The sequence below is a fragment of the Rhinopithecus roxellana genome, chromosome 9, assembly GCF_007565055.1.
Source record: "Rhinopithecus roxellana isolate Shanxi Qingling chromosome 9, ASM756505v1, whole genome shotgun sequence".
In the NCBI taxonomy this organism is placed as follows: Eukaryota; Metazoa; Chordata; class Mammalia; order Primates; family Cercopithecidae; genus Rhinopithecus; species Rhinopithecus roxellana.
Window position 1 is genome coordinate 51840401 of NC_044557.1, and position 13050 is coordinate 51853450.

Here is a 13050-nt window from a genome sequence, read left to right on the forward strand (position 1 = left end):
TAAACTATGCTGCTTAAAAAGGCAAAAGACATCTTCTGGATACTGGATATTAACACACAGATAGCACACGTTTGTCTTTGTATTGTAAAAATAAAAGCTTCACTTCATTAATTTAGTAAAGCATATTTGCTATATATTAATGATAAATGTCAAGTTCTTTGCTACTATGTGTGAAATAAATGTCTTTATAAAGGTCAATGGTTGTATGAGGAAGTTAGGATTATAGTAAATATGCATAATAGTCTTTCCCCTTTTCTCTTAATTTGCATTCATTGAGTGAATAAAAATGACATTACTATACTAAAAATTTGTTTTGTATTCTGTATTAATAAACTTCACCACTTGTTAATTTCACTCCCTTATTTGTTAACTCTTACTCTAGGTCAATAAATCATTACATGACTTTGGGGTCAATTTCTTGTATCTATCACACAAGGGTATTTTGTGGACCTTCAAAAGTGTTTTGTCTAGGAAATACCTAATACCAGCTCTCACAAACTGTGAGTCAATCTATCAGTTTGTAGAAAAGTCTCAGCATTTTATATACGAAAGTCTTATATTTTTCCCTGTTTTTTTTTTTTTTTGTTACATTCACTTATTACATATTTTTCCCTGAATTTTAAAAACTAAAGTTTATTAGAACTTCGCTGTAACTGCAGGTTTTCCAACCAAACTCAGTAAGGAAATTTCATCAGTGCTTAACATGTTCCCATAATCTTTACATTAAGATATCTGGGACCTTTGCCAACAGAATTCAATTGATAGAATAGTTTTGCCAGTAGGCCAGCTACATACTTTTTCTGTAGTTATCTGTTTATTCTTAGAGCATCTATCTCAAAGAAGAAAACACAGCAGAATTTCTAGACTTCACTACAGGATTAAGCAAATGGAAAAAGTAGTAACCTACCATATATCTTCTGGATGCCCTGCAAATCATCATTAGGTAGTTTGAAGTTGTCTGTTTCCATGTACTGGTAAAATGGAGCCATGATGGCAGTGGGGTCATTGGAATGCTCCAATCCCAGAGCATGTCCCAGTTCATGAACTGCCACAAGAAATAAGTCATTTCCTATGTGAACAAGAAGAAAATAAGTTATTGTAACTAATATCCAAATACAGAATTGAAAAGGACAATTTGATAATTCAACATTTTACCCCCAAAAATAGGAGGAACTCTTTCCTTCAACTTAGTATGGTTTCATCATTGGCTTTCCTACTGGCAAAAATCCAATATCCTTCGTTCAAAAAAGGGTCAAGGGAGGAGGTGGTCATGATAAAGTCACAGATATTTAGAATCCAAAAGGGAAGAAAAAAGAATAAAAGTTGAAGAACAGCAGCATCGGAAACTGATACTACTGCTGTCAAAATGCTCTTCTAATTATGAAACACACAATGTGAAACAACTTACTTTAATATGCCTCACATTTAATATAATTCTAACAACTTAGTAAAAAATATAGGGCAGATACCTTCCTTATTTTTACACCAATGAGTAAATTAAGGCATGAAGGTGACAAGTCTTGTCAGGAACAGCAAAGAGCTGAGATTGGGACTCAAGATATTCTGACTCCTAGACTAAAGCTTTAATTTTTTGCTAGCATAGAATATAGAAACATAATAATGTAAAATAAAATCTATAGGCTGTTAGTCATACTAACTAGAATGCTAGTCCTAGCTCTATAAATACCAATTCTTATCTTTTCATACGTAATCTGAACCAAATACATTTATCTTAAGAGCTGCTGTTCATCACTGAAAATTTCCACCTGTGGTAAACTTGTACAGTGAAGTCTATTGAGTAAACACTCTGCAGAGATATTTGGTGTGATTTTATGCATTCAATCCCCTGTTGATGACTTCTACATTTTGCTCACTCTGGATCATCATAACCATACGCATTATGGGAGAAAAAGGTGTTCCTACATCTATATATTTAATGCTAAACATTTAGTTGGGCAACATGATGTATCAAATAGTTGGGGCTGTTACATTTCTAAGGGTTATGCTTCTAAGTGAAAAGTTTAATGTGATTGAACATGAAGGCTAATATTTCACATGAATACTTGCCATGAATGCAAATATTTAATAATTTCAACCAGCATTATTTCCATGAAAACTCCTTTCCAACCATTTTTATAATGTATTATGATAATTGCCTTCAGAAGACTATTTTTTGAACCCAAAAGCCAGGCGAATAACCAACACTTTTTCCACTCTGGAGTAGTCTGTCACAGAGGAATAGATGAGATCATGAGACTGACTCTTCATATGCTATTAGCATACCAAAAATGAGCCATTGATAGTATTTCCTGTAGTCTACCTGAGTAAAAATACTAATAGAGTATGGTTATTGGGGGCTGTCTAGGGAACATCGTAGTCACAGGAGGAAGAAAAAAGGAAAACAGAAGGAAAGAGGAAGTTATTCATGAAGAGTTGCATAACTATGACGGTGTTTGGAAGTACGTAATTTAGGGAGAAAACTACTAAGGATTGTGTCTTGGGGGCACTCACAGGTGAGAGGATGATTGGAAAGAAAAGCTATACTCACTTTTAGATACGGAACATCTAACCCCAATGCTACAATGAACATCTTTGTAATTTCGAATCAGAGACACCTTAGTTAAAATATGAATCAGATAACCATGTGACCTATTGCTACCCTAAATAACATGTTAAGTGGAAGAAGGATAGCTTCGGACCATGCCCACACCCAGAAAACATGGGTCAATTTTGGCTGAAGCATGCTATCAACGGGCTAAGTGAAAGGATATTTTCACCAACAGCAGACCGAATGGCAAAACAAAGATCTATCAAGTAGACAAAAAAACAAAAGAAGCCCAAGCAGTCAAAAGAACAGCAGAAAACTCAGGTACTGGCATTCAAGCTCACCATGAACAGCTAGTCACACCTGAACTCAGTCAGAAGACAGTGCTGACTCAGAAAATAGCTTCAGATACTCTTGGCCTTCTTTTAGCAAAACTGATGCAACTTCTTGGTCAGAAAGTCCTGACGTGGACTTACGGGGATTATATCTTGTTTTAATCTTCACAGGGGAAAAAAAAATTCCAACTTTCATCCCCTCCTCCTTGCATATCAGGTCCCCTTCACTAGAAAAAACAGACCCTGCTCTGTTTCTAAACACATAGGAAGTCAGTCTTACTCTTAAGAAGATAAATATTGCTTTCAGTCAAAACTAAAATTTTGGCTAGGAGCCTAGTTGAATTATTAAAGGTACTTCAAACCTCTCACAAGAAAAGAGTCTCTTGGTCTCAGATTTTTTTTTTTTTTTTTTTTTTTTTCCTTTTTTGGCTAGAAAGAGGAATACAAAAAGACAAAAACAACACAGACATAATAGCAAACAGGTCATAACAGCCAAAGTCATTCTGTTTCATGTATCTGTTCTCTTCAGATCATTCATATTTTTCCTTAACATCATTTCCAAGGGTGGAATCATTCCTTGTCTCAGGAATAAAGTAAGGTTTAGAAGAAAATTAATAGAACCAGGATATGAACTTATGACCTGTGGAGTACTCTACACCATTTTTAATCAGAAACATTGGCCAAGGGCTCCAAGTAATTACCATTCTTCAGATGATTGGCAATAATGTAATTAAACCTTGCTTGCAGCTTCACAATAGTTTAAAAGGGTAAGTTGTTCAATAAAGTACTGCCCTGTAATTTGAATTCCACTAGGAACAAAAGTTGTTGGCACATGATGAGCTTCAGACAATTAAAATGCACCGGACCTCTTTTCAAATGATGAAAATAATAACTGCTGCTGTAACTTATCATTAATTCACATTATTCGAAATCCTTAATTGTAATATGCCTTGATTTTATCACCAAGCAGGCAACAAAGGAGAAAAATCAGTCTCTTGGTTCTTAATACAGAAATAGTACTTGCTTCTTTTGCAAGATTTTGAGTTTTGAGTTTGTTGCTTTCAACTGTATCTATAATCTCCTTTCCTTTGTATACTCCAATACAATGTTAGAATACTAAACTGTATATTATGAAGGATAATTAATTATTTGTCATTTCTTTGTCATAATTATGTCTATATTTTATTCCAAGGTCCTTCACCCTTCCATGCATTTTCAGATACTGTCTTCCCTGCTGACATATCCTGAATGTTAAAAAAAGATCATGTAATATTTTATACATACAAATTGTTATGGAACATTTATAATTCTACTAAAATATTTGGATATCACCAGCATCACTTAATCTCTCTCTCTGATGATTTTGTGATCCCAAAACTTTGGCTCCTCCATTCCTTCCAGAGGTCATATCACTACCCTGAGTTCTGAATTTGTCATTGCACTGCTTACATTTTTGTTAAATATATTTTGGTATATTTTGCCTTGCTTACACTTTTATCAAATATGTATGTTTCAATGAATTACAGTTTCCCCTAGTGTTGGAGCTTTGCAAAGTTTATCTTCGCATGCTGTCTTCTAAAACTTGCTGAAACTCAGCATTTTTTTTCCTAATATATATCTTCTAGTTTGACTCTGTCAATTGTGCAAGATCTTGTTAATATTTTAAAACAAAAATCAAAGTCATCTCCTCTGTGAAGCCTTCTCCAAATTCCCAGGTCAATTCAGTCCCTCTACATTGGTGTATACTTAGTCTTTCATACATAACTTGATTATAGCACATACCATAATTGCCCTGAAAAATTCTGATGCTCTTAATAGTCACCTGTAGGTTAAAAGACTGACAGAATAAATTTGAACATATTTCTAATTTTAAATATATATAAATACTTAAAATGTTACAGTTCATATCTAGAAATAAAAATTAGAAATCATCACCAAACCTGTGATTAGTAGAAAATTTCTCCAGTGCTTAGTGGATGGATAGGATGGAATGGGTCTTCTCAACCTGCAGTCCTATCAGAATATGCATACAGTTGGTTTCCCTAGTTGAGAAGCTAAAGAAATATGTGGGAGCCAGCCTCTGAGATGACAACAGTGATCCTCACCTCCTGATCTCACACTCACGTTGTCCATCAGCATTTTATCAGTTTGCCACAGCAAAATAAGGCAGAAGTGATGGTATTTGACTTCCAAGGTGAGGTCATACAATACATCCATGACTTCCATCTTATCTCTCTCTCTCTCTCCCCTCCTCCCCTCACCCCTGCCTCCTCTACAACCATGTGAGTTAGCTTGGAAATGAATTTTCCAACCCCTTCATATGAGTGCAGCCCCAGCCAACATGGGTATCCATGAAATAACCCTAGCCAGAACCACCTGGCTAAGCTGCTCCTGGATTTCTAACCTTCAGAACCATGTGAGATAATGAATTGTTGTTTTAAGTTGCTGGGTTTTGGGGTAATTTTTTGTGTAGCAATAGATAAATGCTATGGGGTATTTTAGCACTATATCTTCTCTCCATTTGGTTAGGATTAAGAGGTGATTCTAAGAAAAAACTGAAAAATACAGTAGAAAGGAAGCTGCTTTGAAGCATGTGAGTGTTTGTATAGCACTTCTGAAATAAACAGGAGATTAAAATATTGTCCATTTCAACCCCCTCTACAAAACCCAAAAGGCTTGGCATAACTCTTGGTCTGAAGGAACATCTGTGATTGAAAATTTCCAGAGGTAGAAGTATCATCTATTTTCTTGTCTCCTGTGTTTTTTCAAGTCTGGAAAACTTGATAATTAGGTTTTATTATTTGTTGTAACTATGCTATTACTCTCTTTGCACTTCACTGAAAAGAGGGCCACTCTCTTGGTGGTCAGGAAAACGTGTTTCCTGCCATAGAGCCAGAGAAGTCTGATACATGGGTCTGAAAAAATAACATAAAAGAAATACTATTTATTGAGCATCTATTATGAACTATAAATGTCACTGAACTTGTTACTGAAATGTCATGACCTAAACTTTATTACTCCTGCTTTACCAGTAAAGCTCTCAGAGGCTATGGAACTTGCTCAGTCAGCCAGCCCATAAAAGGCAGCGTTGGTATTTACTCCCTGGGGGCACAGGCCACCTAAAAAGACTTACGTCACAGCTTTGCAATACAGAAGCTGAGAGAAGCTGATCTTAGGTGGATTTTCACGTATCTCTTTCTGACACTACTACTCTTCCATGGAGCCTACAGTCTCTCAGAGTGTTCTCTCTTGCCTTCTCCCTGCCCACCATCCTTGCCTTCAACATTCCACCTAGACTGGGCTGCTCCCCTAGTACCTCAAAACTCTAGAACCATCCCTCAGTCCTTTCTCTAAATGCTTTCCCCCAATTGAGTCAGACATAGTTTGAGTATGAAAAAATGTTTATTATTGCAATCATTTATTAGTTACTTACCATTGATGAGTAAATTTCTTGGAATGCACTTACGAGTAGCATTTACATGTGTGTCAGATAAATTTTATTGAGATTTATTTGAGAGCAAACCTAACTTATTTTTATATACACTTGGACCTTTGAAGTCTTTGGATGTACATAGGACTATTATTATGCCCCAATGCTTGTGGAATTAAAAAAAATAGTTTTTATACTATGCAAGTGACAGGATGAAATATCAGTTTATAGTCATATGTGCCCAGTAGAGTACTAGGTGCTTAATGTGTTAGTTTATGTACTCCCCTCCATACTAATTAGGTTTTATTATTATTACCATCCTACAGACTGAGAAACTATGACTTTCATTGGCAATGGGACTTGATCAATGTTACGCAGTAAGTGGCAGAAACTTATATGAGCTCCCATACAGTCCAGGTCTACAACTAAGAACTTAGTGTGCTAAGAAAATGCACTTATCCACTTTTTCCTTAGCCCTCAACATCTTTTCAAGGCTCTACTGAGCATCCCAGGAGATGATGGCCACCCTGTCAAGCCACCTTCAAAGAACACAGCTGCTGCATAGGAGCTTTTTATAGGTATCTGTAATAATAGTATTTCTTTTTTCCACTGAGCTAATAATAAACTTACTATTTTAAAACTTGGTAAGCATTTTAGTCTGTCCTGGCTGCCATAACAAAATACTACATACTGCGTGGCTTAAACAACAGAAATATACTTTCTCATAGTTCTGGAGGCTAGAAATCTGAGCTCAGGACACTAGCATGGTCAGGTTCTGGTGAGGGCTCTCTTCCTGACTTCTTCAATGCCCAGCTTCTCTGTACGTAGTTAGAGAGAAAAAAGTAAACAGAGAGAAAAAGGAAGCTCGCTGGTGTTTCTTCTTATAAGTAAACTAATCTCATTAACTAGACCTTATTCTCATGACCTCATCCAACCCTAATTATCTCTCAAAGGCCTGATCTCCAAATACTATCAGATTGGAGGGTTAAAGCTTTAACTTATGAATTTTGTGGCTTTAACCACAAAATTTTTATGGACACAATTCAGTCCATAAAAATTCCTCAGTCCAATTTGGCCACTCAAAGAGCTTTTATCATTTTCATTGCTTCTTACTTTTAATTAAGTCTGAAAGTCCTGGAGATTTTTTTGTTTTACAAAATTACAAAACAAACAAACAAACAAAAAAAAAAAAAACAAAAAAAATCAAAACAAAACAAAACAAAAAAAATTATTGCTACAATTAGAAAAAATAGGTATAGTACACAGAATTTCATTTTTTAAATTATATTTCAAAATATGTATTCAGCAATTAAAGAAGATTGCCGGGAATGTTAGAATTGTCTGTTTGGATGTGGTTTGAAGTATGTCTAATAAGCCACAGTTAAACACTGTGCACTTAAAATATGAAGAAAACAAATTGCCATTTAACAGGTCTTCCAAAATCAGAAAAAGTATTTTCAGAAATATATGTGCCAAACATTTATAGTATTTAATAAAACAAATACTTTAGATTAAATCAATAGAATTAAAACAACCTATGTATATGTTAGTCAGGTAAAGTAGAAAACTGAGGAAAATATTTGAATAATCAAGGCCAAACTATACTTTTTATTCTTTGGGCTAGAGTTTGAAGATGATGTCTGTATTTAATGAATTAGACATGTCTTTACCTAATTCATAAAAGTCTTGCTGAAGAAAAGCAAGACTGGATATAGTTAATTGCACCATGCTAAAAACAAAGCCCTTTTTGTTTCCGGTTGAGCTCAGTCAAGATTCTAAGAACATTCTCAGTTATGTTTCATGTTATTTATTTTTCTGTGATTTATCTGTGCAACACTTTTTCCCTGGGTAGCTCAGTTTGATTGGTCAGGATGATTCTGGAGGCCTACTTGTCTCTCTCTGCAGCTAGTGCAAAAGAGATCAACTTTACCGATTGCTTTAAAAAAAAAAAACTAATCACATAATAAATTGCAAAGCCAGTTTTTAGGAACTGATCTGAATTGCCATATTATTTTTATTATTTGAAAAATACAAATTATTATTTGTATGGCAATCCTGGTAATATGTGCTACAATTTCCAGACCAGCAACAACTAAATGACATACTCTTTTAAAAATTTTCAATTATCTACTATGTGCAAGGAAATATATGCAGAATTACTGAGCTATTGATAAACAATTTATCATAGCATATAATTGATTTTTCTACTTGGGCCAGAAAATATGAGTGCCTGGAGCTCTAAAGATCAATCACCCAAGGCCTTTGTTCTTCATTTAGGAACTGAGAGTAGTTCAGTAACTCTGAGCTCTTTTGAGCTCATAATCCTCTCAAAATTATCTGAGAAACTACAGAACTTCTTCCCCCAAACATGAATGCATTAGCAAAGTACTGAGAGTTATTATGGAGTTGCTTTTGCCCTATTTAAGTCCTTTAAGACATACTGGGGTACAAACTCTTAGTTATAAGATGAATAAGTTATGGGGGTCTAGCGTATAACATGATGGCTATAGCTAACAATACTGTATTTTATACTTGAAATTTTCTAACAGAGTAGATCTTAAGTGTTCTTGTCACCAAAAAAAGAAAAATGGTGACTACATGAGGTGAACAATGTGTTAACTAACATGATTGTGGTAATCACTTCCCAGTGTGTTTGTGTGGGTGTGTATATATGTAATCATTACTTTGCATACCTTACATATATATCAAAAATAAAAGACAAACTGTATTTAAAATCCTGACTCAACTATTGACTATATACAATTTAGTAAACTACTAACCTCTCTGCAATTCAATTTCTTCATTTGTAAAGTGGGTGTGACATCACCTATTATAGGGTTGTTAGTAGGTTAAACACCAGCAAGTATATAAAATATTTTGTATAGTTTCTAGAATATAGTTTACTACAAAGAGTGTTAATTTCAGTAACAATAACAATAACTACTTCTACCATTGCAAATATTCCTATAATCAACAAACCTTACAACAAACTTTTGAGGTAGATACTAAATGACATGAAAAGAAATTGAAACTCCAGTACACTAGACCACAGAAAGTAAAAAGGCTGTTATGTGCCCGAACAGGATTCTAAATACCAGTTCTGACTTAACCAAAACTAGTGCACCAACTGGTTAAACATGGTTACTATGCAAACATATGTGAGTGACAGAGTTGAGAAATATACCAGGCTCAAGTTTTGGAGAGTTTAGAATGCTAGGTTTGAGTGTTATTATTATGTAGGAGATAACAGAGTACTACGAAAGTTTGACATTGAAATGATATTGCTGTAGAGTAATTTGGCCTCAGTATGCAAATAGGATTGGAGTGAAATGATTGATGGCAAAGAAACCAGTTAGAAGACTGCTTCAGTAGACAAAGATATTAGGTGATGAGGGCTAAGGTGGTGATGAGGGCTCAGGTAGTGCTGAAGGGAACAGAACACACGAGTTGAAATGAGCAAAGGAAGTATGTGAGTGATGTAATGATTTGAAATCCTTTTTTGAACTTAGGGGTTAAGACCAACAACAAGTATGACATTATAACATTACTGTTGGTCATAACCCCTAAACCACCAAATTCCATGTCAAGATCATCTCATATTTTACTCTCATTATTTCCAAAAGCAGAAAAACTTAACTTGGATTTTGATTAGAACTTTCAAGGTTATAATTTTTAAAGGCTGTCCATATAAATGTCATATAAAAATATTTCACATTATTTTCACATAGTACCTTACACCAGCTTTTCTCTGCAAATCTTGTGCTTAAATGAATAATGAAGTTAGCAAGATATCATACAAAAGTTTATAAAATATTTCATACATTTGCTTGGACCAACACACCTAGATTGTAGTTCCCATATGCATTCTGCTGTATCTTTCAAGCACTTTGCTGATGTGAGCTTATCCTACAAGAAAACTGCTTGAAGACATACTGTAACACCACTGATACAAAGCTGCTATACATAATGGCTGGATCATAACAAGGAGATGGTTTGGCTCTTTTTGAGGAAGGGCATTGAGCTTACTGTCATGCAAAGACAGACTTTTGAAGCCTTCATAAAGTTGGAAACCAGTACATGCTTGCACAATTGCATATGAAAATAATAATTAGCAAAATTATTAGTGTATTTTGTTCACAAAATTCCTGCCTTTTTAGCATACATATTTGGACACCAGAAACTTTTTTTATTTTACATTGAAAAAACTTCTGATCCTACACTAAAGAAGCAACTCTGATTAAAGCATAAATAAAGGGTAACTTATACAGCAATTCAATTTAAGATGTATTTTGTGGCTTATATCTTAGATGGCCTTAATTTTCCTTACAGCTTGACTAGATTTTAGACAGGTTTTTTCCTGAACATAAGTTCCAGACTGCACTTTTCTTAAAGTATTTACTATAGGAAACTTTCAAATATAAATCCTTTCTTTGTTACTTTCAGATGTAAATATTATCCCAGACTCTTGCCAGTTTTACAACCTAGGAATGTCTTTCTCTTGGACTCGGGAGCCATTCTTTGAAATGTAATCAAGCAAGATAGAGTCCTTATCTTCTTGTCTCTATGGGAAGGGAAGAGCCTTATTTTGATTAGTAACAATTAGCAAAAAAACATCTTCTAATCACATTGATGGACATCCTCTCTATACTTAGTAAAACCAATCATGACTATGGGATCCCCAGGAAAATATTGGGAAAGTATTTATAGGCTGTGGAAGGAGGGATCCTAAGGATCTGGAAACATGAATAGAATTAGATGGGTTTTCTGGTTCATTTTCACCTCCTAAAGGAGAATAAAAGTTGGAGAATGGTTGAGTTTAAATTCCCAGCTCTTGAGGACTAGAATAGAGACCCTCACAGAAGGGATGCACAAATTACAATATGAAGGAAGTAGCAAGAGAGAATTTACCAGAAATCAAGTGAAAAGATGTTACAGATGTTATAGTTGTGTATCGAGTTACTAGAGTAGGTGTGTATGGCCCTCAGAGTAAACACATGCAACACATTTCTCTGCTCCTGGATATATTTACATACATAGAAGCAACTAACCTATATTCAAGTAAACTGCTTGTTTTCTGCAAGTAGGAGATTAAATTAGTTATAGAATTTAAAAGTTGAGGGAAGATAGAATTTTAGTTGCTTTCCAAATTTTGCTATTTTCAGTTCATTGCCACCTAATTCATTTTTTTATGTTACAGACCTGATGGCCTAGGTATAAACAATTTCCTGTTTTTGGAAAACAAAGTAAAAGCTCATAAAAATAACCCTCTATACTCAAGTGTTTGTACAGAGATTAAAAACTTGTAAACAAATTTGTTTTTATAAAACGTTAATACATAAACAACAGCAAGTATAGTAAAGAAGTTTGATAACTTTATCATGGCACATTCAGATTTCCTGATGATTTCCCTTTCTTCTCTAAGTGAAGTTCTTCTCTGGAAGAGCCTGTTTTGCCAAAAAATATTTAAAAAAAGAAAAGAAAAGGCTGTTTTTTCTATTAATGTTTTGGAGTTTTTAATTTTAGTTTTCTCTAAAGCAACCCTCTTTCCATACTCTCCCAAGCATGCATATTTTCATGAAGGTATACAATAGTAAAACTACACCAAAATGAGTATACAAAATATAAAAAAATTATAACCTTAGTACCTTAATATAATCATGTATTTTTTAGAGTAGGCTTCACATATATGTATAAAAATTCGTAGATGTATAAAAATTCATAGACAATTAAAAATTACAGATATGTATCTCTTTTTTAGCATACTGTGAACCTTATACTTGACAGTGGAACAGTTGGCATTAATTTACTGTGTTGGCCTATCGAGTGATTACCCAGAGTTTGAAATCAACAACTCTGGAATTTCTGACAAAGAGTTATTTATTTTAAATAAGATTTTCCAACTCGACTAAAGCTATTGATGCTAATAAGAAAAGACAAATGTGTTTGCCTTTCTGTAATTCTCATTTCAGAACAGTAACTTGAGCTCATATTTGTTTTCTAAGAAGCAATGTAATACATGTAAAGTTTGGCTTGATAAATTACCCTTAATGTATGAATTTAAAAAATAATATGCAAAATCACAAATTCGGTAATTATTTGTGCAGTCAAAATTAGCGAGGATTAGCTGAGCCAGTTTATCAAAATATTTTAGTAAAGTAGTGGACTTTAAAATAGACATGCACATGGCACATACCAATAAAATCAGAAGATTCATGCATGGCCTAGTGTTCACACAGCAAATTTTAAAACATATTTCAGGATCTTGCAAAAGGATATGATGTAACCTAAGTGTCTTCCTTATCTGCTTTCTTTAGTTTGCATTTAGAGTGGCAGAACTGAAATAGCAAGATAAAAATGGAAATGAAAATTAAAGGACATTTCTTTTTTTAATGATAGATATGCTTTACATTTGTCTGTGATTTATTTCACATATTCTGTAACCAAAATTCATATTTAAATTATTTCAGTGTAGGTGCAGCAAAATATCTTGTCTTATTTTTATTTAGTAAACAAATATCTGAAAGGCCTGGGTTTTTGCTTAGGAGTTGGCAGACTATTCTGTTGGCAATGTGTTTAAGAATTTCAAATGTTCTGAGGAATGTTTTCTTTCTAGGATACATGACTTGGATGGGAACCATAACCTAAATGTCTTGTGAAATATGTGTGTGTGTGTGGTTTGTAAGTAGAGCAATGAATAAACCACTTATGTTTCATAATTTTTACAGATTCTAAGGAAATAA

General features: G+C 34.1%; 1 protein-coding gene across 1 annotated transcript in view; it reads right to left on the minus strand.

Moving 5' to 3' along the window:
• Positions 1-13050, minus strand: part of MMP16 (matrix metallopeptidase 16) — a 288332-nt gene that overhangs the window by 78759 nt on the left and 196523 nt on the right. Inside the window, exon 5 of the mRNA XM_010371695.2 lies at positions 908-1069. Coding sequence (XP_010369997.1) covers positions 908-1069 — 162 coding nt within the window. The remainder of the gene's footprint in view (positions 1-907; positions 1070-13050) is intronic.